Raw genomic sequence first — 26,263 nt, forward strand, 5'->3', positions numbered from 1 at the left:
CTTCTTTTTGGTTTTACAGATACCTTCGACTCCTCACGAATTGAGCCACGTAAAAGGAACGTTAGAATTATCAGGGACGTCAGCAAGCAAGAGACATTAACTTCGCCTCACACTGCCAATGACACATCAAGCTTCATCTACGTAGCTATTGTTGGATCCACAGTAATGGTATCTTTAGCATTAGTTATAGTTGCAATTGTTATCAAATATAGGCGAAGGATTCCACATAAACAGAAGACTTTGGACACAAGATTGTCGTGCTAACAGGCCTAAACAACATGTATGATAGATGTAAATGAATTTCGGATGTACAAGTGTAAATTATCAATTTTTAAATAATCTTCAAAAATGAAGAGTGAATCAGCTCTTGAAAAATCAAGAGCTGATTAACTCTGGAAAATTCGATTTCTGCACTTACACTAGAGGAGACTATTTACATTGATTATTTAGAAATCCATTTTGATAATTCACTCATGCAATATAAAATTCGCCTTATATGCTTTATATTGATCAGAATTATATTTCCTATTGCTGTATAATAGTGCCATAGAAATATCACCAGATGTCTGGTTGCTATGTTTTGATTATTCCTGTGAAACAATACATGCCTAGTCAATATTATTTGTTTCATGGTATGTACACCAATATCCGATGTTCTGCTTGTCATGAAAAGTATAATCTTTTTCAAAACTTTATTATGAATTGAATTGCCTATTATTTCGATTTCACTTCGATTCACAGTGTATTACAGTGGAACATCGTGAATTTGGAAGTTTATGTAGTATATAATAATATCTAATTTTGTACGCGTTATACTCATTGTGATATTCTTGTAAATAATTGCCTGTATCGTGGCCATTTCTTTTAGTTAAGTTTGTTTCGTGCCAAATATCTTGGACTCTATAATATAGAAACTATATTACACACTTGAAAAAGTCTATATTTACTTCTATAGATTTTTTTAAAGAGTGCAATATCATGAATCATATTAGATTCCAAAAAAGATCAACAAGTACACTGTACTGTACACTGTACACTGGATCTTTCAGTAATCTAACGAGATTCCAGGATATTTGCACGAGTTAGTTGGATTACTTTTTGAGACAATGAAAGTAAAACATTCTATGAATGTGCATTTTAGTTTTATTTCTGAGCCTGTCACCTTTGCCATAATATTTCCTTTTGCCGGCCTTTATGGCTTTGAAATAAAGAAGTTATTTTCAACACTGACCTTCGAAACTAAAATATTACCTTTGGACGCTCATCGTAATACGTGTCCATGATTTGAGTCGAAGTGTCAGTATATCACTTCTTGCCGAGAGGACTTAAACTATAATATTATAATTTGCATAGGATCAAAACAGTGCCTCTAGTGGCAAACAATAGAAGGTAACTGATTCGACACCTGCATACAAATTGTCATAAACGTACCAAAAATGTATGTCACTGCAGGAACCAGACAACAGAAATAAATTAAATATCTTTATCTTCAAATAATGCGTATAGTAACATTACGCATTATTTGAATAGACAATATTGTAATTTGTAATAAAAAATTAAAACATAACGAAAAATATGTATATTTTATTATTCAACGAAATACATACAGTACATAGTTCCAGTTAAAATTATCAAGCCATGAGCAATGAAAAGCAGTATTTTGATAGTATTTTAGGTAGTTTTTTCATAGCACATACTAGCACTGCTCACTGCGTATGAATAAGGGTTTCGACTTTTTGTTGATTCATACTGGATGGCATACTATCAGGCACTAGCGCCACATACAATTCAATTATATTTCTATAAAAAGTAGCCACTTTAAGCATTAATAGAAAATTTTTAAACAAGTAATTTATATATTTTTTTAATTTGGTCTGGTGTTCTAGACATAAAATTAAATTATAACGCTCGTTCTAGTTATAACACATCCTTAAGCAAATAAAACATTACACAATCCTTTGTACAACCAAAACTAAATATACAAAACAGTTTTACAATCACAATCATTATCACAACTTGACCTTTAGCCAAGACTTTTCCTTATCGCGTCTTTAATCGCCGATCAAAATGTATGGAATTGACGTAAGCTTTCGTTAATATGACGTTCAAGTTCGACTCATCTAATGTCAATTCTATACAGGGTGTAACTAAACAAAGTATACTTCAGGGTGTGTATGAGTCCCCTATATTGATTTCAATGTGAAAGTAGCATCGCTGAAAGATGAACTTTTTTTTTTCAAATTTTGTAGCAGAAAATTCCTGACGCTGGGGCGCTTGTCCATAAAAAACACGAAGAAAAATTTGCTCTTTCAGCACTGCTACTTTCGTACTGAACTCTAAGGGACACATACAAACCCTAAAGTATTATCATTTATCACTAAGTTTTGTTACACCTTATATAAAGAAGCGATAAAGAAAACGTCTCGGCTACAGGCCCAGGTCTATCGGTCCATGAGTTTGATGCGTATGGGTCCGTCCGGCGTGTACATCGGATGGACGTGGTAGTCCAGCGGCTGGTGGTGGTACTCCATCTTGAATGATTGGACCATCTGGAAGATAATGTTAATTGATAAGGGGTTCGCAGGTTGTGGCAACATTACTAAAAAATATCCAATAACTTGTATAACAAGGTTGCTTTAAACCCAGCCAACAGATCACGACTAAGGCCGGTAAAAATAGTCAGTACTCAAGATGCTCTCGGTCTCAAGACACGGCAGGCTCTGTGATTGGTTGGCTGTCAAAATTTCTACCAATCACAGAGCCGAACCGCGTCTTGAGACCGGGTCGCATCTTAAGTACTAACTATTTATATCGGCCTAATATTGAATTGACACAATCCGACCAAATGACGTGGTTCCGTCAACCGTCTGTGAATCGATTTCTTGGATGGTACATTTTCGTTTAGACCTTAGGTACGCTGTGTAAATATGTATTTTCAATACCTACATTGCACTATATCTGCTATCAAACATTTCGCAAACAAAATTTTTGACAGATAGCAGAATATATCCTCCACCTTACTTGACGCAAGATACGTAATCCCCTGTCGTTTGACACACGAGGCAGGATGGTATCTCAACGGTTTTGGACACCTTGCTTGACAGCAAGATATTGCATACCTTGCATATAATAATATGAATCTCCAGCTCAGCGAACCGTCGGCCGAGGCACATGCGCCTGCCGAAACCGAAGGGCAACGACGCGAACGCGTGCCTCGTGCCAGAGTCGGCTTCACCGCCCCGCAGCCAGCGCTCGGGGGCGAAACGCTGGGCCTCCGTAAAGTACTCCTCGCTGTTGCCCATCACGTAGTGTTGGAATATCACCTGCGTCTGGAATTATAAAAAAGTCAGAATTGAGTCAGTTAAAGTTAGTCAGAAATATATTTCCTGCAACAATATATTCTTTCTAAACGAAAAATAACGTTCGAGGCTTTGCTATTTCTACTTTTCAGTAATAAATTTCAAACTCGTATTTAACTTTTGGATTGTAGATCTATTTTTAACAATCGATACTGATTACTTACTCCCTTAGGGATATTATATCCGCAAATAACTGTGTCTTTGGTCAGCTCTCTACCGTTGCCAATAACCACTGGGTACATCCTGAAAAACCACATCGAAAATGTTACAATAAATTGTAAATTTGTAAAATTTGCTTGCGACGTTACATTTTGGACCCAATTTTCATCACCGTTGAAAATCTAACAATAACTATGTACTATCAGAGAAGTTGATGGCGAACCAACGTAATTTGGTCAAGTTATGTGAAACCCAGCCTACAGATCACGACTAATATTGAATTGACATAACTCGACCAAATTACGTAGGTCCATCAATTGCCTATGAATCAATTTCTCCGATGGTACAATAATATGTATTTTATTTAAGATAATAATCATACCTTAGAACCTCCTTCACACAAGCCTTCAGGTACGGCATCTGATTGATGTCTCCTGGTCTCAGCTCGCGCCCCTGCAGCACCCCCGATATCTCGTCGTATAGCCGCTCCTGTACGTCCGGTCTTCGGGACAGTTGATAGAGGGTAGACGCCACAGCGTTTGATGTCTGGAATTATAAAATTCATGAATTATGTTCGCAGAAATAACGAATGCAAAATAAGTACAGGCGGCGAGGCGCGTTGATGTCTTTTGTATCAGAAATAGGTTGTAAATGAAAAAGGTGCCAAATTAAATTGGAACTAGTTGATATAATGTTTTTAACTACTCTGGTATCAAAGATTATATTATATATCGTATCGATCCCCACTAGGAACATGTCTAAAGAGATTATTATACATTAATTTTATTCTTCTGTTCTCATAAAGAACTTACCGTATCGATCCCCACTAGGAACATGTCTAGGGAGGCCACAGCGGCGGTGCGCGGTCCGGCCGCTTCCAACAGCCGCTGCAGCAGCGATCTGTTGCTCGTCGTCTTCATCTCCTCCAAGGCACGCTCCACGTGTCTCAGGGTGACGCTATAAATAGTGAAGTAGGTGGTTTGTAAAAAAAATACAAAAGGCTAAATACTATGTCCAATCATCCAATGTATTCCTTAGTCGTATGGAAAAGCAAAATGGTCTAGGCAAATGGATTCAATACCTCACTTTTAATTTTGAGATAGGTGTCAGTCAGCTGATATGAGGATATAAAAATAGACTAAACGTAAATAATGAAACCTTATGTGTATAACCAAGTGTACATATACTACAGAGGAGTAACATAACTGCACTTTACATCTCGACTCGCGTAGTGCATGTATCAAACTTATACAGGCACTGTCATGATTATTATTGTCATTCAATAGCGTCACGACTTACGAACGAGTTGTATTCAATTGTTCGTCAAAGAGAGTAATAAATAAGAATTTTTAGTAAAGAGAATAGAAAAGAAAACATATTATATTTAAGACAAATGCCATAGTGTTGTTAGAGTGCAGTTAGTTACAAGCAAAATAATAATGTCTCACCTCAGTATTGTATCCAACGCCGCTACATATCGTCGGAACATAGCGGTGGGGTATATCCGCCACCACGGCGCGCGCAGCTCCAGCTCACCCACGCACGTAAAGAACGTGTTGACAGCGTCGATCAGCCGCTGCGTCTCCGAACCCTCGGCGGACTCGAAACAGCCCAGCCGCGTGTCCAACGCTATGAGTGCTAGGGCTGAAAAAATGTATGATAAGTTTTATGGTAAGGATACACGACGACACTAGGCCAAACCGCAGCGGTTTTCGCGACGGCCATCGAGATAATCACCTTAGTAAGAAACCGCCATAAACCACGCGCACCTGGCCGCACGGCGGCCAGCGGCCACATCATATTACTTTCGATGGCCGCCGCGACCTGGCCGCTAGTGCGCGCCTGGCCTAAACATCGACAGTTAGTTGCAGATGTTGTGTGGACGCAATCGACACTAGTGTTGACATTTCTGTCGAGTGTCAGTGTCTTCGTGTAAACTTAGCTTAAGTTATTTCCGTTTGAATTACGAGTAAACTGAACTAGAAAGATGCGTTTTTACTAATACGGCAATTTACTTGACAACTTGCCCTTTTTATCACGCATGCAGTGCAGGTGAAACTTATGGTAAGTACCTTACCTTATGGTAAGTACGCTAGCTAGACAAGTTAATACTTACATTCTAAAGACCATTTGTGGACCTCGTTGAGAAAATCGTCCGGTGTTTCGGAGTTGCTGTTTCGAACTTTTCGAATTCTGAAATCATACAAAACCATGGTTGTTATTATTTAACTTAACCACATGCTGATAGGACGGCTCAACAGATGAACCTTGCATTCTGTTGAGCCGTCCTATCAATTTATAGCTTATAGCTAAGACGTTTTCTTTATTGCTTCTTCATAGAATCGCCGAAAATATTATGGGATTGACATTAGACAACTCGAGCGCCGACGCTTAGGTCGTATCCATACATTTTGATCCGCGATTCTTTATTGAAGCGATAAATAAAAGATATTGGCTAAAGGGTACGGCTAATTCTCTCTATCACTATAGCATAGAATGAGACAGCTGGGAACCTTTTAATGAACTCATCGGCAACTTCGGCGACTTGTCCGGTGTACTGCGCCGCGGCGCTCGTGCTCAGCGCCACTCGAGACACCTTCGTACGAAACGCCGCCCACGAGTCGCCGTGACTGAAAATACAAGGATTAACTTACTGCAGATACAATCCCGCGTTCTACTTGACGTTAAAAACGATCAAAACGCACAAAATATGAGGCATTTTGAGCGTTTTGATCGTTTTTACCGTCAAGTGGAACGCGGGGAATATCTTACTAACACGAATGAAGTACAGAAAAAAATGAAAGGCGCATGGATGGTAAAATTATTAATGACGTTACGCTTTAATGCAAATGCAAGATAAACGAATTAACAAGCAAGTGAAGGAGCAAAAAAAAGACAATAAGTCGAAGGGAATGAAGTATTAATAACAAAATAAGTTGATATTGAGTTCCTCGTATTCGCTGATTATGATATAAAATTATATTCAAAGTAAACTTACACTGCAATCACTCCAGCACAATCTTTTTCAGCTCCGAAAAAGTCTTTCCTCAAAGTATGTTTGTAATAATTCAGTGACGGCATTGAGGGCCTAAAACAAAATATATTAAAAAAAACTTAAAACAGTGAACACTGAAAAGGTTATATCGACTTTTCTATTAATAACTTATTACAACTAGCTGGTGGCTGTATGTCAGCCTTTCATAAGCGCTACATCAAATACCCAGGCCATTTAGCCGAAACTTTTTCGTTTTCGCTTCGTTATAGAATCGCCGATCAAAATGAATGGAATTGACATTAGACGAGTCGAACGTGAACGTCATATGAACGAACGCTTATGTCAACTCCATACATTTTCATTGACGATTCTATAACGAAGCGAAAACGAAAAGATTTTGGCTGGTTACCCCCTACCCCCCTGGTTATTTTTTTTCCATTGGCATTAGGCTGCTGTAATACATGGTGCAATTTAACCTTCCTGCCAAATTTTGATATATTGATCCTTGTTAAAAATAAAATACACGTATTTTTTCTATTATAATCACTCAGTACTAAAATTTTGAGAAATAGCTTCCGAAAATTATCCAAAAAAACACTACAATGGACACTACGCATCGCCCGCGCATGACGTGCGGGCCCGCGCGCGCGCCTCTCCCCGCGTCACCCCCTGCTCATATCCACCGCCGCGAGAGACCGTTCTACAACGATTTTAATTTGGATAAAATATATAATTAAAAAAATAACATCCTTATGATACCTAAGCCCTGGAAAAAAATTGGCAGGAAGGTTTAATTGCACCCTGTATATCTTTGAAACATTGCGGTAAGGCAGAGCCGACGCATCTCTATCAGTTTCATTGATACAGCCTTTTTATTCTTCATTACTATTACTAAATATACATAATATATTATGCTGCGTGATATAAATGAAATGAAAGCTGAGATGCAGCATTTTTATATCGATATTGTTTCATTATTTGCTGCCGCCTTTGGTGAAATTAAGTGCATCTTCGTATTACCTGTGTGGAGCGGCGTCCTCTCCTCTGAACACCCTTTCCACTTCATCAGCATCAAACACGAACAGCATGTCAGGTCGGCCCAGCAGACCCGCCATCTTCACACACTTGCCGTACTGCTTACGAACAGACAGACAGACCTTGTCTACGTGCTCGACGGAGTAGCCACCTGGAATAAGAAGAAATTCAATATAATATACTAACAACACCGAACAAATGCGTTTTGTCTACACTGATAGTAGACAAAACGCATTTTAGTTCATAGAGACAAAATGGCAGGTTTCTTTATCAAAAAATTATATTGTCTATACCTACTCTTAGCCGGCCCCTAGGCGATCAATTGAATTGTGCAATATCACGCTTCAATTTAATTGAAGTTTATTTGACAATTAGATTGAACGCGAGCGATGTTCAATATCTACCACAGACGGTCAATAATATTACACAACATTTGATATTGTGCAATAAAATTGTTCGTCTAGGGGCCCGCATATAAACAAAAACTTTTCTATGGTAGTTATACTGCTAGAGTTTCGTAAAACACAGATTAAGCAGGAGGCTTTGTTTTGTATATTTTATTTTGAAGTACTGCCTATTGTTTATTAGGTTTTTTCTTTGTTGTTAAGATGTAATAAAATATAACCCGTTATTTATGCATCACCCATCGTATTAACGATAAAGGCTTACGCAATCCTATTTTCGAAACAAATTGTCTGCTATAATTTACTTCAGCCTACGATTCCGCGACGACATAATATTAATATTCTTTTACCTTCTTAAATGTCGAGTGAGAGGTACCTTAGATCATCAGATATCATTTATTAACTCTCTAGTCACGACCTAACGTTTTCCATACAGTGAGAGTTTGTGGATATTATACAGTATACAACTATACACTGTATATTGTATAACATTCTCGCGGTTTACCACCGTTTATGACTTTACTTTACTGACGTACTAAATACATAGAAGAAGCAAATTACAACACTGTGTAATATTTAAAAACTCCTATGGCTAAAAGCTTAGTTCTCCGAAGTTTATTTAAGAAATATCAAGGTGTTATATTTACTTGATTGCAAAGAAAAAATTATACATTCGATGGACAGGTATAAGGTCCTATATTATAATCAGGGTGAGCGAATACAGCCTTAGTAGATCTCACAACCTGAGCACTTTTGTGGTACACGATACGGAAAAACTATCACGCCTATTGATTTGTGCTTTAACATAGTAATTTTTATTTATATATGTAGATGTGTTATCATCGGTCAGTCAAGGTTTGGTTACTATTGAAATATAAAAAAAACTGCCTTAAAGAATACTACCACACCGAAAAACGACGCGAGCCCACGCCCCTCACAAAACTCGGCTTTTAGCTAGTTACTCCAATCGTTTTCGTGGTTGGTTGCCACTGTTGATCCTGGCGACACAGGAGTTGCAGTGGTGGGAATGTATGGTGGGCCAAAAAAAAATCGTTACTCCAATCGTCAATCCTGTTAGGCATCCGCCTCTACCAGTAATTTTTTTTTATCCTCTAAATATATAAACAAAATTATTACTTTCATTTCTCTCCATACATACATACATAAATGTACCTAATTTGTTTATATCTTTCATTATAATGTTTATGGCAATTTAATTACAAATTCAACAATTATTTACTAATTTTACGGTTATTACCTTAAGGTTTTTCACCTCGACGATTATGATAATTGCCGTATGTTGCGAAACACTTGCATTGGCAGCGAAACGGGGTTATGTGCAACAGCCAGCAGCATTTTTCACATGCAGACGATGCAGTCACGGCAATCAACATCAGCATCATCATTTAAAATCACTATCGCAATGTCGAAAGTGAATCTGTCTGACTTTTGGTCTACCTGTCAGCTATATCTAAATGCTTAAACCATTGAAGTGATTCAGATAAAATAATACAATAATAATATTCTATGGACGCTTCACACCACGTCAGTCTGGCCCCGTGTTAAGTAACTGGAGGACTTGTGTAACGGGTACTAGACAAAGAAATATATTTATTACAAAATATGTACTATACACATATTATATTTTTTTTTGTATCATATCATAATATACATATTAATTACACATCCATGACCCAGCAACATTGAAGACTTTTTCAGCGGAATTCGAACCCACGACCCCCGGCATGAGACGCCATAATATGCTCTACTTTACTACTACTCAGAAAAGGATATAGAAAAACTTATACTGAGGCTAAACGTACCGTTCCTATGCCATATAGGTACGATATTATTTTATTTATGTTATCTAGCATATTGTATCTACATCTAATTTAGTGTACTATAACTTTATCATTACCAGAAATTGAAATATTTTTTTCTTTGAAACGCAAAAATGGCTATACAACCATTAAAAACATTATGTAACGTTATTTGAGTCCGAATATAAAAGTTTAAATAGAAATGAAATGAAATATATTTATTGCAAAAATGTAGTGCATAGGTCTTCAAATTATAAAAGAGAGTTAGAGTTTCAAAACTAGTATTTAAGTTGATTTCGTCTCGTTAGCCATTAGCATTTATATAAATCTCTAACCTACATAGCACTTGAAATGTAAAAATACAAGTTCCAGTCACTCTCACTTAAGTCACCTCACTTATATTGAGAAATATGTATGACATTTCGCTCTCCGTATCCTGATGACATACATACAAAACATACTATGTCGCGATATATGACTTTATATTCCTAGGTTTGCTTTTTTTTTTAATAATACCAATGTTAAATATTGCAACAATCGTTATGAATGTTGATACTCTATTTCAATTAATTTCAATATAAGCATAGATAAAAAATTTAAACGTGACCAAATTAATAATCTTTTTTTATTTTTTTTTTATGAAATAAGGGGGCAAACGAGCAAACAGGTCACCTGATGGAAAGCAACTTCCGTCGCCCATGGACACTCGCAGTATAAAAAGAGCAGCAAGTGCGTTGCCGGCCTTTCAAGAGGGTAATAGGGGAGGGTAAGGATGGGAAGGGAAGGGAATAGGGGAGGGTAGGGAAGGGAATAGTGTAGGGGTTTGGGCCTCCGGTAAACTCACTCACTCGGCGAAACACAGCGCAAGCGCTGTTTCACGCCGGCTTTCAGTGAGAACGTGGTATTTCTCCGGTCGAGCCGGCCCATTCGTGCCGAAGCATGGCTCTCCCACGTATATAATCTTGGTATATTATGTGATATTAATACTTAGTGAAGGCATACTATTATACTTGGCTTCTTATATGCCCATACTGTGCCCATATTGAGTTTATTTACATTTTCAATACAACTCGAGTGCTTTAAATAGAATTTTTTATTTTGATTTTAAGAAATAATCATGATCTGTGATCAGTCGAGGCTTCTTTAAAATCCCCGCAACTGAATCCATCAGAGCAATCATTGTCTTTCGTAGTTATAACATAATTGATATTCACATGGCATCTCAACCTTTTTGGTACAGCCATTACAACGGAACGTGCACAGAGACTACCTCATGTTGTTTACGAAACTTTGATGACTGTGACATAATATGTAAAATTATTATAATATTAAGTTACATTAGAAAAAATTACGAACTTAATATTATTATTCTATAATGTTTAAATGAAAATCTAAACATACAACTAGCTACTAAGTAGTAGCTATATAATATCTCTATACATAATATAAACATTTAATATAGCGAACAAAGTCTCAAAACTTATTTGCGGCAAAAACAACATCATGGTGAAAAGACTTCAACGCGCATGAAGTTTACGTAAAAATATCACTAACTTACTCCTTAATATCACCTTACTATTTACTAATAATAAGATTAACACTGTCTAATATCTATACTGAGTGTAACAAAACATGGTGATAATACTTTAGGGTTTATATATGTCCCTTACATAGCGGTCATTGTGAAAGTAGCAGCGCTGAAAGACTAAACACTCTTTTGTGATTTATAGGGACAGGCGCGCAAGCCTGACGAATTTTTCCATACAAAAGTTAAAATATAAATTGCTCTTTGAACTCTGTACAGGGGACTTATACACACCCTAAAGTATTATCATTTATCACTACGTTTTGTTACACCTTGTACCTTGACGTTTGTTTTGTATGTTTTGCATACAAAACAAACGTCTGCATGTTAGTAATGCAGACTATGAGTCTTTTTTCAGTAAATAGTAAGACGATATAAAATAAACAGGGTGTTTCGCAAATAGGGTATAATAAGCCGAAAGAGGATAACTCAGGGGTCATTTTGAACAACTTTAGTCCTATGACTTTTGGAAATTCGCGAAAAAAAATATTGATTCTCCATAGAAACTTTGTTGGTCACCTGACTTTTTACTATGGAAAAGCAAAATGTTTGTTTCGCTAATTTCCAAAAGTCGTAGGACAAAAGTTGTTCAGAATGACCCTTGAGTCACCCCCTTTCGGCTTTATATATTTTATTCGAAACATTCTGTATAATAAACACCACAAGTGTGTTTATACATTCAATATATACCTACTAATCTTATATCTTTCAATGAGTAATTCTTGTATACAGTGTATAAAAAAAATAAGTGATAATATTTTAGGGTGTGTACGTGTTCCTTGTAGAGAGTTCACTATGAAAGTAGCAGCGCTAAAAGACGAAAAATTTTTTTCACTTTTGTATAGGCAAGGGCCCGAGCGTCACGAGTTTTCCCATACAAAAGTGAAAAAAAAATTGGTTTTACAGTGCTGCTACTTTCACAGTGAACTCTCTACAAGGAACACGTACACACCCTAAAGTATATTCACTTATTTTTGTTACACCCTGTATATATATATATATATATATATATATATATATATATATATATATATATACTAGCTGTCCCGGCAAACGTTGTTTTGCAATATAAAGTATTTCTAGGTAATTTCTAGTGTAGACAATAAATAAGTGACTTATTGTAAGTGTGTAAGGATGTGTTATATGTGTGAAATAGCCATGGAGCGTTGTTAACGATGAGGGAATTGTTCAGCCGAAGTATGTAACCTATTTAAAAAGATACATTTGACAAGTATATTGTGGCATATAGTTAGCCTATTAACATGGCTTGTAGTAGCAACATCTAGGAGTAAATAAATACAGTTATTAAAGCTTTACAGCCTTTGAGTGACTCAATAGGGACCTTCGCGTTCTAAACATGGTCCATCGAGCAAAAGAATAGACGAAAACAAAGAATGTTGTGATCACTATCGCTACCTATTTAAAAGGAGGTGAGTGAACAGTCCATACATATAAAAGGAGAGAAAGAAAAGAGCCTTAAAAGAAAAGTGAATAGAAAATAATATTATAAAGGAAAGACTTAAATATAAATAAAAATACGTAACATTATAAATATGTATTATAAAAAGTCATTGTAGAAAAAATTATGCTAAAGACGTCAAAATAGTCAGAGAGAGAAAAAAGGTTTTATTTGAGGAAAAATACCTCCAGATAAACGTCATAGAATTTAGACGAAAGAATGACAACAGTATCAAGACAAAGTAGAAGGATTTGAAAGATTATTGTATCTAAAAATAGGCAAAATGGAACGAGTAATTAATGCTCAGCTGGAACTTCTAGAACAGATATCTAGAATGTATAAGAAGTTTATTACAATGCCTAAGCACAATAGACATAACGACCAGTAGTTCGACTGCAAAGAGACGGACAGGTTTAAATATCTGTCAAATTCGTCGGGTTTCACTAGGATTATGAACGGAATGTGCCTCTTGCTGGCTGATATAATTTATTTTAAATATTTAAAATAAAGTTTTCAAAATTGGATTCTGACAATTTTAATTACATGTGCCAAAACACAAACAACAATACGACCAAAGAGGAACACGTCCATCGAATATGTCATAGTTTTAAATTCGTAGGTGACACCATGATGTGTGTTAACAACCCTAGGACGATTTTCGTCATAATACGTCAAATTTAAAAATTTCAACATCAGTTCTAAGTTGGCATACTCCATAATTCTGTCTACTCTGGCCTAAGGGAGATAAATGTCCAAATTATATTAATATAAAGTTACAATTGCTTCACAAAGTATGGAACAGAGTAGAGCAAAATCATATTTTGCTTTTTAACACGTATGATAGTGAAAAATTAAGAGTCACTAAGTACATTACTGAAGATGTATATTAAAATTGCGAAGAAGAATACACTAAAACGAATATCGCAATGCTAGAGGCTTTACAAAGTTTCGAAAGAGTTAATGAAATTACCGCACATACTTTTCTGGCAAACGCTAATAAACTGAGTCCAATAGATGTACAAATTCCTGCAATAGAAATTCCAACTTTCAGTGGTTCATATACTGAGTGGAATTCGTTTCATGATCAGTTCGTGTCATTAATTGACAGCAACGAAGCACTGAAAGATATCCAAAAACTTCATTATTTAAAGATACACGTAGTCGGGGAGGCGGCAGCCTTACTCCGCCATATACCGGTCACTGACAACAGTTACCGACAAGCATGGGAAAGACTGAAAGTACGATATAGCAATAAAAGAATAATAGTCAGTGCGTATTTACAGAGATTGTTGGCTATTAAAAACTGTAAGTACGAGTCAGCTAGCGCAATAAAGTATGTACTGGACACCACAACCGATTGCTTGAGCGGATTAAGCAGCATCGGAGTGGATACAAGTAGTTGGGACGCTATCATTGTACATATACTTGTAAATAAACTAGACGAAGAGTCATTCAAACAGTGGGAAGAGAGGATAAACAGAGAAATAGCAGATAAAATTCCTACTTTTAAGATATTTGTCGACTTTTTAGAATATAGATTTAGATCTTTAGAAGGCATTCAGGCAAGTAAAAGCAGTCGAACTAAGGAAGTTGTAAATATTGTAGATACGGAAAAGACAAAAAAGATGAGAGAAACAACACACGGAAGAGTTCATAACACTGATAAGTCGAGGATTATTGAATGTAAATATTGCGATAGTGAACACTATATTAATAAGTGTCAAAAATTTAGGAGCCTTACATAGGTAAGGCTCCTAAACTTTTGACACTTATGCTATAACACAGGTGCTTGTTTCTAATAAATCTGACCTTCTCATCATAGGATGAGAAGGTCAGATTTATTGGAAACAAGCACCTGTTTAAATTTTCTGTGTTTATTATTCTATTGTAATAATTTACTATTATTTCTTCAACAAATGCACTTATCAATATAAAAAGTACCCAGTAGCCGATTCTCAGTCAGACCCACTGAATATATATATATATATATATATATATATATATATATATATATATATATATATATATATATATATATATATATATATATATATATATATATATATAAAATATGGTTAAAATCAGTAAAGCCGTTTCGGAGGAGTACGCGGACTAACATTGTGACACGAGAAATTTATATATCTACACTACTATTATAAAGAGGAAAGATTTGATTTTTTGTTTGTTTGTTTGTTTGAGTCGAATAGGCTCCGAAACTACTGGACCGATTTGAAAAATTCTTTTACCATTGGAATCCTGCATTATTTCTGCTGAACATAGGCTAATTTTTATTTTGGAAAAATATAAGGTTCCGTAAGATATTTGGGATTTTCGGACGCAAGGTTTAAAAAATCAACCAGAAAAGTTACTTATTTTGCGTACGCTGCCTAAACTATAAAAGATAGAGGCATAAAATGTTCTAAGTAATTATAGATCTTTTAAATATCTACAAAAAAGTCCGCGACACACTATACCTATCTATGTTGAGTGAGGCACAATAACCATTTTTTTATTAAAAAATCTAGAATTTTTTTTGGACTATATTTAAATGCGTTTATTTAAATCATGCTATTGACCCTTATCAAAATAAATTATTTCATCACTAAGTACAGTTAATGTAGATAATATTTGGTCTTTAAATGATTAAAATTGGACGTTTGGTTTTAATGTTATGGCGAAATTAAAATATTACGATTTCTGCTGCACGTTGCGAATTGGGCGTCAAGGCGCGATGCGCGGGTGTGCGTGCGGTAGGGGAGAGATTTAATTATCAGTGCCACAGACTCGCCCGGAGAGTCCACGTAAATATTACCTCGATCGTGGGAATCGCAGACACAATAGATTTTCAATAGTTATGCGACAGCCGGGTGCTGCTTTATTGATTTGATATAGACTATCGTGCTTCATTATTATAATCCTAATTTCAAAAAAGCTTTAAAAGTTATGACTACGAAAGTAATATTTTTAGAACTTTTTAAAATAAGTTTTGAATGACTATTATTTTTGATTGCTATTATAATTAACTAATTTCTTTAACTATAAATCTCCAATAGCGGCAGCCGGCTGCCCGCATAACAATTGAAGATCTATTGTGTCTGCGATACCCACGATGCCGATGCACGATGGAAGTATTAATGCATATTTTTAATCCACACTATTTCTGCTGAATATAGGCTATATTTAATGAGAGAAAAAAGGGAACCGTATTAAGTGTTAATAATTGTGTGAAAAATCTACCAAAATATTCCTTCTTGCTTATGCTTTATAAATTATAGACTATACTTTAAAATAAGTTTTGAATGACTACCTATTATTTTTGATTGCTATTATAATTAATTAATTTCTTTAACTATAAATCTCCAATAGCGGCAGCCGGCTGCCAGCATAACAATTGAAGATCTATTGTGTCTGCGATACCCACGATGCCGATGCACGATGGAAGTATTAATGCATATTTTTAATCCACACTATTTCTGCTGAATATAGGCTATATTTAATGAGAGAAAAAAGGGAACCGTATTAAGTGTTAATAATTGTGTGAAAAATCTACCAAAATATTCCTTCTTGCTTATGCTTTATAAATGCTATCGATCGACACCGTCACTAATATCGAAGATGCAGTCCATTATCCACAGGAGTTTTTAAATTCGCTGAATCCTTCTGGACTTCCACCACACGAACTGACGTTAAAAATCGGAATTCCAATCACGCTTTTGAGAAATTTATGCCCACCAAATATGTGCAATGGGACAAGGCTGCTTATTAAAGAATTAAAGGACTCGTAATCATTTTTAGAAAATGACATTTTATTCGTGTTTTCTCGAATACCGAGCAAAGCTCGATCAAATAGCTAATATATACTAATTAATGTAATACACAACGCGTGATTTTAGTTGTTGAATACCGGAACTTGCGTACGTAACACTCGATTTTCCTTATACACTACGAGTTGTTGATTTAATTGGATATTATTTCTACAGTTGTACTTTTGCGCTGTAAATGGACATGTAAATCAATAGGCAAGGTAAGGGGTTAAGCGTGAGTGTGATTGTGTTGGTTTGTGAGATATTTGTTACTAGATGACGCCCGTTACTCCGTCGCGCCAAAATTCATTAATCGCGCGGGAACCGTACATTTTTCCGGGACAAAAAGTATCCTATGTCCTTTCCTGGGACTCAAAGTATCTCCATGGCAAATTTCAGCAAAATCGGTTCAGCGGTTTGAGCGTGAAGAGGTAACAGACAGACACACTTTCGCATTTATAATATTAGTATGAAAGTATGGAAGTATGGATGAAAGCACATTTTATTTATTTGGTATATAATAAATCTATCTCATATCTATCTATTATTATCTATGCTATCTAATATAGGTACAAATGTATTTGTACCTATATTTGATAGCAGGATGAAGCTTTAAGAGTAAAGCTCTTAAAGATACGAACTCAGACCAAATAGAGGTTTTATTTGGTCTGACTTCTGAGGCTACGAATCATAACAAGTAACATCTAAATAGAAACAACGAAAGCCCCCAAAAAAAGTCAATTAGTGTGTGTCGTTTTACAAGCCTTATTCAATATATTAAATAAAGCTTGTAAAACGACTAATTGACTTTTTTGATAATTTTCTTTAAAAAACTTTGATGTTATAATACAGAAGCGTGGTTAAAAGCCATAATTTTTTAATTATCTGTGTGTACGTAGTATACAGTTATTGAACCGAAATTCGCAACCGGCTAAACTAGTAACACGACTTTTGCTCGTGTACCGTTATAACTACTTTTATAATTAATGCTTCAACTTAAGCCACTTAAATCTTTATAGCTATAGCCATCGTCGATATAACAAATAATCTGAAATATGTTATAGTGGGCTTCGTATATTTTTAGAAACACGAAAAAATCGTAGTTACTATTTATTTTTACTTCTACGCAATTTTAAGCAAAACATTTCCGACAGTGTTCAATTCAAAAAAATGATTTTAGAGATCTATTTAACTCTATCTAGATATATAATCAGAAGTTATTTACATTGCTAAACAAGGTTTAAATTCTTATAATATATAAAATATTGTCATTTGTCAAGCAATAATTGTATTATAGTAGTAGACGCCCGCAAATCCGTTGTACCAAAACTATAGTTTATCGCGCGGGAACCGTACATTTTTTTGGGATTTTTAATACCAGAAAAAATTTACGGTTCCCGCGATATCCTACGTTCTTTCTCGGGATTCAAAGTATCTGTATACCAAATTTTCAGCAAAATCGGTTCAGTGGTTTGGACGTGAAGAGGTAACAGACAGACAGACAGACTTTCGCGTTTATAATATTAGTATAGATTATTTTTCGCTCACCGGTCATGTATCATTATTGCTTAAGAGGATTCCACACCGCCATTTTTTCCATACAAACGTTGTCCCCTGTTTCCTCCCTGGATAATGATAGTAGAGTTATAATTTTTTTCCTGAATATCTACGGCCACTAATACAATGTCCATATGTTTTCTTTTTTTTCATAATTTAATTATTAAATAAGATATGAACGTTCAAAAACCTAAAAAAAATGGCCAGATTATCCGCTGTGTTCAAACGTCCAGAAAACAGATTTGGCTAGATTATACAAAAAAAAGCAAAACATAGGAACACAGCTCAAGCCTTTTTTTAATATTTAATGAAAAAAGTACTTAAATCGGTTAAGTTTTGGAGAAGGAATCAGGGGACAACGAATCGTTGATTTTCTGGATTTTCTGCAGTTGTCTCTATCGCGTTCTGCGGTATAGGCTTGAGGTAAGGGAGACAGCTATAGATATTACACGTACTTTTTTTTCATTTCTCTAGCCCCTGGTGTATCCTCTTAAACACGATCGTAACTCTTTAATGTGTTGAATTTTAATTCTTTTAGTAATGTTACAGTTACGAAAAACAATTATTGGAACAAGGTCAAACATGTCTTTGACCGCGGATGTCCAGTGGATTTTAAGCGATTGCATTAATAGGAGGATTGTATTTTTTATCTGCTTAATGTAATTGTTTATTTTCTGGGCTTAAGTTATGGTCAAAAACCTAAATTATCGATTCGAATTTAAAGATGTCTCTACATTCGTATAGTCGTAACACATAGTTAAGTGCATAATAATATATAATACTAGCTGTCCCGGCAAACGTTTCTTTGCCATACAAAGTATTTCGCCCGTATTATTTTCTTGAAGTGACTAATAAGTATGTCATCATGGCAACGTCCATCGCTATCCCGTCGCACAAACAATGGTCGCCGTTCAGTCTCGAGTTGTAATAATTTACTATTATTTATTCAACAAATGCACTTATCAATATAAAAAGTACCCAGTAGCCGATTCTCTGACCCACTGAATATGCATATAAAATTTGGTTAAAATCAGTAAAGCCGTTTCGGAGAAGTACGCGGCCTAACATTGTGACACGAGAATTTTATATATAAGATTCAGATCATATTCTTCTGACTACACTCAGAGATAATTATCAATTTCTAAACTGTAATTAAACGAAGATTTTGCCATAATCCCCATACATTACATGTCAAACTTTTTACTAAATTACACTTTAATCATCATTAAGGCCGTGTTCAAACCAAACTGACTGTAAGCCGCCGAATGTGAGCAGGCTCACTGGGGAGCGTGAACGTGAAAATAAACGGTATCGAATGTCCGCGCCTACGCCTAGCGTAATAACTAATGACGTATTGTCGGTTAGGTGTGAACGAAAAAGTGAATATGTATGGAAATGCAATAAACTGCGTAACGTTCGCTCACTTTCGGCTGACAGTCAGTTTGGTTTGAACACAGCCTAAATGACTCTGAGTCCGGCTGTAAGAATTAATTTGATGTCTAACTTATATACTTAGGCCCACTTGCGCAGATCTGGGTTAAAGTTAACCCCGGATTAAACGTTATATCTTTCGTAAAATATAATATGAATAATATGAAATTTATACGTGGGAGAGCCATGCTTCGGCACGAATGGGCCGGCTCGACCGGAGAAATGCCACGTTCCCACAGAAAACCGGTGTGAAACAGCGCTAGCGCTGTGTTTCGCCGAGTGAGTGAGTTTACCGGAGGCCTAATCCCCTACCCTATTCCCTTCCCTACAATCCGCTATTCCCTTCCCATCCCTATCCTCCCCTATTACCCTATTCCCTCTTAAAAGGCCGGCAACGCACCTGCAGCTCTTCTGATGCTGCGAGTGTCCAAGGGCGACGGAAGTTGCTTTCCATCAGGTGACCCGTTTGCTCGTTTGCCCCCTTATTTCATAAAAAAAAAGAATAATGTAAGAGACAACACACTATTTAACCCGGTATTAACTTTAACCTGGATCTGCGCAAGTGGACCTTACTATCTTTAATAATATTTAGGAGTTAACCAAAATTGTAGTTGCGATGTGAAGGTAGATCTTATGGTTTAACAATTATCAAACCTTGTGTTATTAATCATTATATTATATTCAGTAGGCGACGACCATAAACAATCATCAAGTGCTTGACCTACTTCATGGCTATATTTGTATCAATCCATAGCGTGTCTGTCTGTATGTCTGTCTGTTACCTCTTCACGCCCAAACCCCTTAACCGATTTTGCCGAAATGTGGTACGGAAATACCTTGAGTCCCGGGAAAGGGCATTGGATACTTTATATCCCGGAAAAATGTACAGTTCCGGTGCGATAAACGATTTTTGCCGTAACGGAGTGAGCCGTCATCTAGTACTAATTTATTGTTTCGGTTTAAGCTAGATTACATAATATATTATAGTTCAGTTAAGTATCCGCCACTTAAATAGTAAAAAATATTTAAGTGACGGAACAAACATAATTAACATTAAAAAAGTTTTGTTAAAGAGCGATAAACTTTCCTTAATGTACCCTTAAATTGTATGTTACATTCATTTTAATATTTAAATGTACTTTACATGTTTTAGAAGTAGAACGAGAGAAAGCCTGTGGAATATTAATAAAATCTTATTTAAAATACAGAAAACAGTTACGATGTAGGCCTGTCTATTGTATTGCTAAGACAATAAGTCTCATAGAATGTATTTTCATCTTAACAATCGGACAATCAACATGTTTTGCTTTTCTTTAGCTACTTGTTAGAGTAGTATTCAGTATATATTCAGATTATTAAAAACATAATTTAACATAATATTAGGTACCTACCCAGTCACGGTTTTTTTTGTTTTTTTATATCTTTAAAAATTACCATTATCTGTTACCGTAAAAGTCATATAAAAACTATAAGATTATTTTAAATTCTTTCATGTGGCCGGTAAGTATACTACAAAAACTGAATCATGTCAATATGTAAATTGGTTGCAGTTATCAGTAAGACGCTAAATTTGCTAAATTCGGTACAAAAGTGTTCAAATTGCTACAGTAAACACTGTGACAATACGGATACATACAAATGTTATGTAATGTTACAATATGAGAAAGTAGCTCATAATACATAAAGAACTAGATGACTAGACATATAAAAATTGTAACTTTTGTCAACATATAATACAGGTAACATTTTTTCACTGCAAAGTTTTAAGTGCCAAAGATTTCTCTCCTATCATAGCGCGTCACGCATACGTACTTAATATTATCAATGCGAGGGTATGTCTATTTGTCTGTTACTTCTCATAGAGAATATATTTCAGTTAAAAGTATAGGGATATTATGGGCCTGTTTCACCACTTCCTGATAAGTGACGAATAGGCTATCCACCAATTAACTTGACAGATCCAGTATGGAGAATCTGTCAAAAAAGTTGTGAGTAGCCTATTCGGCACTTAATCAGGAAGTAGTGAAACAGGCTCTAAGAGTTCAGGGGAAAGGACATAGAATAATAGTTTAAATTTTTTTTTTTTTTTTTAATGTAATAAGGGGGCAAACGAGCAAACGGGTCACCTGATGGAAAGCAACATCCGTCGCCCATGGACACTCGCAGCATCAGAAGAGCTGCAAGTGCGTTGCCGGCCTTTTAAGAGGGAATAGGGTAATAGGAGAGGGAAGGGAAGGGAATAGGGGAGGACAGGGAAGGGAATAGGGTAGGCGATTGGGCCTCCGGTAAACTCACTCACTCGGCGAAACACAGCGCAAGCGCTGTTTCACGCCGGTTTTCTGTGAGAACGTGGTATTTCTCCGGTCGAGCCGGCCCATTCGTGCCGAAGCATGGCTCTCCCACGTATAAAATTAAATAGCGATAAGTTAACGTCTCCGGCGCTAAACATAAATTTCTGCGCAATCATTAGCAGGTAACATTTACTTAGTATAAGTACTTACCGATATAAGGTATGAATCTCCAGGTGTTGCCAACCAGTGGCAGTGGTTTGGGCCCAGGCACTTCTTCCCACGGTTTGACGGCGGAGCCCAAGGTTTCCAACCCGGGTTCCACCACCGCAGCGTGAGTGGACCTGGCTCGACCGTGTACTGGACATTTCGGTTGAGTTATTCCTGAAAATATGTGACAAAATTTGGGTACAACGGCAAACAAAAAAAAAAAGAAAAATTTGTTATTATACGTTAAAAAAACAGACGATGAATGAAAATGAATAGTAACGAACGTTCACAGGTTGTAACTATATAGTATTCCTTATTCAGTGGTCTGTGATCGCGCAATATCGTTTGACCATATTATAAGTTATTCGTTGATTAAATAGTGCCTACAATAAGAAAATCATTTAAGTTACGGTTTATTTTTAATTTTTATTTTAATTTTAGACAGAAATAATAACAATCTCTACCGAGTAGTTACAATAGTTTATAGTTTTACTTATTTGCACGAGATCTACAGACTTAAGTTATTAACAATATCATTTTTAGTGATAAGTTAATATTGACCTAACCCTGACTAAGCCAAACATGGCTTTGTTTGACAGACGTGCCCAAAACCGCTCAAATTACATAACTCTGTTTAACTACAAAGTTTTTCGTTTGACAATGGTTTACTAATTAGCGAATATTTACATAAGAGTATAGAATTATTTGTTTGTTTAGCCCTAATGGAGTTAAAGGTATCCATACTATAATATTATAAATGTGAAAGTGTGTCTGTCTGTCTGTTACTTCCGCTCACTTTGTCGGCGCGTGCCGGGGCATGTCGGGGTGGATCTGGGCTCAGCGCAGCGCAAAATGCGCTATAGCACACTATTGCCGGGCCGGGTCGCATCACATTTTGAGTACTTTGAATAGCTCCAGTGAGACCACTCTTAAATCACTCGTGACTCGATATATCAAAAACGTTGCTATATTCTACTAAAATCTACTAGACCGTGTTTTAGCTTCTACCGAAAATCTACCTTTATTAATCAATGTATTCGAAGTGGTTAAAACTAAAATAAAACTAAAATGTTTATATGGACTGTCTTAATTATCCATTTTAAATTTTTGTATTATTTATTATATAATATCGATCTTCTATTAAAATTTACAAAAAAATTTTGGACTACTAAATCGTCATTCATTTGACCTTAACCAAACCAACCAACCAAAAAGTGGAAATCTATGTGAAGTGTGGTCACACTCTTGCCGGGGCGCAACGGGTTTGTCGGGCCTTGCCAGGCCTTGTCGCATTGACGGAAATCCGCTGCCCCCCGACACAGTGAGCGATACGCTCATCCGCCTCCATACAAATTGTATGGAGGCGGATTCTTGCGATGCGCCTCGGCACGCTGAGCCCCGGCACGGCCCGTCTCAATGTGCTCACTCGTTTAACCCCCAAACCACTGAAAACATTTTGCTAAAATTTGGATTGTAGATACTTTGAATCACGGGAAAGGACATAATATTAATAAATGATAATTTTAATCCCGAAAAAATGCACGGTTTCAACGCGATAAGCGAATTTTGGCGCAACGCAGTTACAGGCAGCATCTAGTTAAACAGCAACGCAGTTACAGGCAGCATCTAGTTAAACAGCAACGCAGTTACAGGCAGCATCTAGTTAAACAGCAACGCAGTTACAGGCAGCATCTAGTTAAACAGCAACGCAGTTACAGGCAGCATCTAGTTAAACTGCAACGCAGTTACAGGCAGCATCTAGTTAAACAGCAACGCAGTCACAGGCAGCATCTAGTTAAACAGCAACGCAGTTACAGGCAGCATCTAGTTAAACAGCAACGCAGTTACAGGCAGCATCTAGTTAAACAGCAACGCAGTTACAGGCATCATCTTGTTAAACAGCAACGCAGTTACAGGCAGCATCTAGTTAAACAGCAACGCAGTTACAGGCAGCATCTAGTTAAACAGCAACGCAGTTACAGGCAGCATCTAGTTAAACAGCAACGCAGTTACAGGCAGCATCTAGTTAAACAGCAACGCAGTTACAGGCAGCATCTAGTTAAACTGCAACGCAGTTACAGGCAGCATCTAGTTAAACAGCAACGCAGTTACAGGCAGCATCTAGTTAAACAGCAACGCAGTTACAGGCAGCATCTAGTTAAACATAACATAACAATATTAACGTATAACCTGTGCAGTGACGGATTAACCCCATCGATCGTGGAATAACGAGACACAATAGCTTATCTATTGTTATCGCGGTCGGATGCGGCCGCTTAGGGCTTCATGAATTAATCAAATTAAGCAATTGCCTAGGGCATTACGTCTGAGGGGGCACCAGAGGAAGCACAAAAAAATCCATCCTTTGGGCAACACTCTCTTAATATGTCACCAAAAACCACACCAAAAAAGTTTCTAGGAAAAAAAACCTAACTTTTTAGGCGATAAAGGTATAAATACCGATTTTAGTTGATATACAGAATATAGGGGGGGCACAGGCATTGATTGCTTAGGGCATCAAGTAGTCTTAATCCGTCACTGAACCTGTGCAAAATGTCTATGTTATACATGTACTAATTTATTATAAATTCAAATGAGCGAAAAGACACTTTGACTTTTCGCTCAGATTTTGATTTTTAAGCGATATTGCCTTTGTGATATTTTAAGCCGTGGGAAAGGTCAAAGACAAGTATCGGTTACGACAAAATAAACAAAGTAGCAGGTGATATCTGGTTTTAGATATTTTATTAATGGCTAAACAAACGTCCCTAAAATTGTACAGCCATATTAAAAGTTTTCTATGTAGCCTTTTCCAGTTTTAGAACAACTTTGCAAGCAGTTTATGAAATGAAAACTAGCAATTATTAGCTATAAATCTACATCAGAAGGTTGGCACGCGAAATCATACTTAAAATATACCTTTATCATAGCCTTCGGCCTGCCGCGTCGGTACTGTCGTGCTCAGAAGCCGCCTGTTCAAACTCCGCAGGGGCCATTTCACCACGAATACACGATTTCTCATGCTATCACCTTATCTCTGAAAGACAAAAAGTTTCTTTCTTATCTTATTAAGGGAAAAATTTTAACTCCTGACAAAAAAGAAATAAGAACCAAACACGTGGACTGATTTTGATCTAGTTTTTTTTATTTGAAAGCTGACATTATCGAGCGTAGTTTAAGCTATAGTTCATCATCATCAGCCCGTTCAGTGCTGAAATTTTTGAGTTTGATCTACTTAAAGTATTAGACTCGGGGGTTGTTTTTAAATTTCATAATTTAACGTTATTAAATAGAACTGTTTTAAAAATTGCACAAACAGACGAAATTATATTTTATTTTACTTTAATTTAAATCTATTTTACTTTAATTGATTTATGTTTGAGGCATATTAGAGAGCCAAGGTACCTAATAGACATAGGTACGTAGCTTTAGGATGAAATAACTTTCCCTTTTGCAACATATTCTTCAAAATGTATTGTTTATTTTATTTTTTTATTGTCCAAGACGCTTACAAAATTACCTTACGAAAATTTAATGGATATTAAGTTTTAAAATATTGTATCTGCTGAAGCATATAATAATATCCGATTTTAGGAAATGTTATGGACCCAAAACTTTAAAATATATTACTATAGATAACAAAAAAATTATCTTAATATTTTTCTTTGCTTATACTTATAGTTTACATAGAACTCCAAAGATAAAAAAATAAATTGTTCCAATTTAATTAACAAACAAAAATTTCCTACCTTTTTAACCACTTCCAAAGACTTTTTATGACACCTTTAGATATATTTTCGTAGCACACACAAACACACACAATAACCCGGTGGTACTCGGTAGAGACTGTACGTCACTCGCACCACGCTCGGACTAACCGTCTACAAGGAACCGCGGCACGGCTTTCTTCACGCAGCTCCATTGTCGACCGTCAAAGGGTGGAGGCTCGCCTTTGCCTGTTATCCTTATGTTATTGGCAATGGAAATAGGTCTATCGGATTTTTGAGACTTTGATGGTATTAAAAAATTATATTATCTTCATTAGATCATTGTATGTATAGACTATAGAGTTTAGTGTATTTAAACTCATAAAATATTTTTTTTTTATGATATGAGGGGGCAAACGAGCAAACGGGTCACCTGATAGACAGCAACTTC

At 36.1% G+C, this 26,263-nt stretch overlaps 2 protein-coding genes across 2 annotated transcripts in view; one reads left to right on the top strand and one right to left on the bottom strand.

The window, feature by feature from the left end:
• LOC121726065 (mucin-2-like) overlaps positions 1–313 on the top strand; it is a 48,118-nt gene extending 47,805 nt beyond the window's left edge. The window contains exon 9 of the mRNA XM_042113291.1: positions 20–313. Coding sequence (XP_041969225.1) covers positions 20–264 — 245 coding nt within the window. The 3' untranslated portion in view covers positions 265–313. The remainder of the gene's footprint in view (positions 1–19) is intronic.
• A 1,634-nt stretch (positions 314–1,947) lies between these two features.
• LOC121726531 (probable cytochrome P450 49a1) lies at positions 1,948–25,942 on the bottom strand. Its single transcript, XM_042113929.1, has 14 exons — positions 25,855–25,942; positions 25,025–25,142; positions 22,109–22,279; positions 7,534–7,699; positions 6,517–6,606; positions 6,032–6,148; positions 5,635–5,711; positions 4,967–5,162; positions 4,331–4,475; positions 3,901–4,064; positions 3,524–3,602; positions 3,120–3,329; positions 2,437–2,549; positions 1,948–2,015 (listed from the first exon to the last, which is right to left on the bottom strand). The coding sequence occupies exons 2-13, from the start codon at positions 25,125–25,127 to the stop codon at positions 2,442–2,444; spliced, it is 1,626 nt and encodes a 541-aa protein (XP_041969863.1). The 5' UTR covers positions 25,128–25,142; positions 25,855–25,942; the 3' UTR covers positions 1,948–2,015; positions 2,437–2,441.
• Positions 25,943–26,263: the final 321 nt, after the last annotated feature.

This window comes from Aricia agestis, chromosome 4, assembly GCF_905147365.1.
Source record: "Aricia agestis chromosome 4, ilAriAges1.1, whole genome shotgun sequence".
NCBI lineage: Eukaryota > Metazoa > Arthropoda > Insecta > Lepidoptera > Lycaenidae > Aricia > Aricia agestis.

Excerpts from the sequence above, each read along its gene's own strand:
- LOC121726531 (XM_042113929.1), bottom strand. The coding sequence starts at position 25,127 with ATGAGAAATCGTGTATTCGTGGTGAAATGGCCCCTGCGGAGTTTGAAC. Across the intron at positions 5,712-6,031 it reads GCCGATGAGTTCATTAAAAG|AATTCGAAAAGTTCGAAACA; the intron begins GTTCCCAGCTGT and ends GTATGATTTCAG. Across the intron at positions 4,065-4,330 it reads TCCTAGTGGGGATCGATACG|ACATCAAACGCTGTGGCGTC; the intron begins GTAAGTTCTTTA and ends TTATAATTCCAG.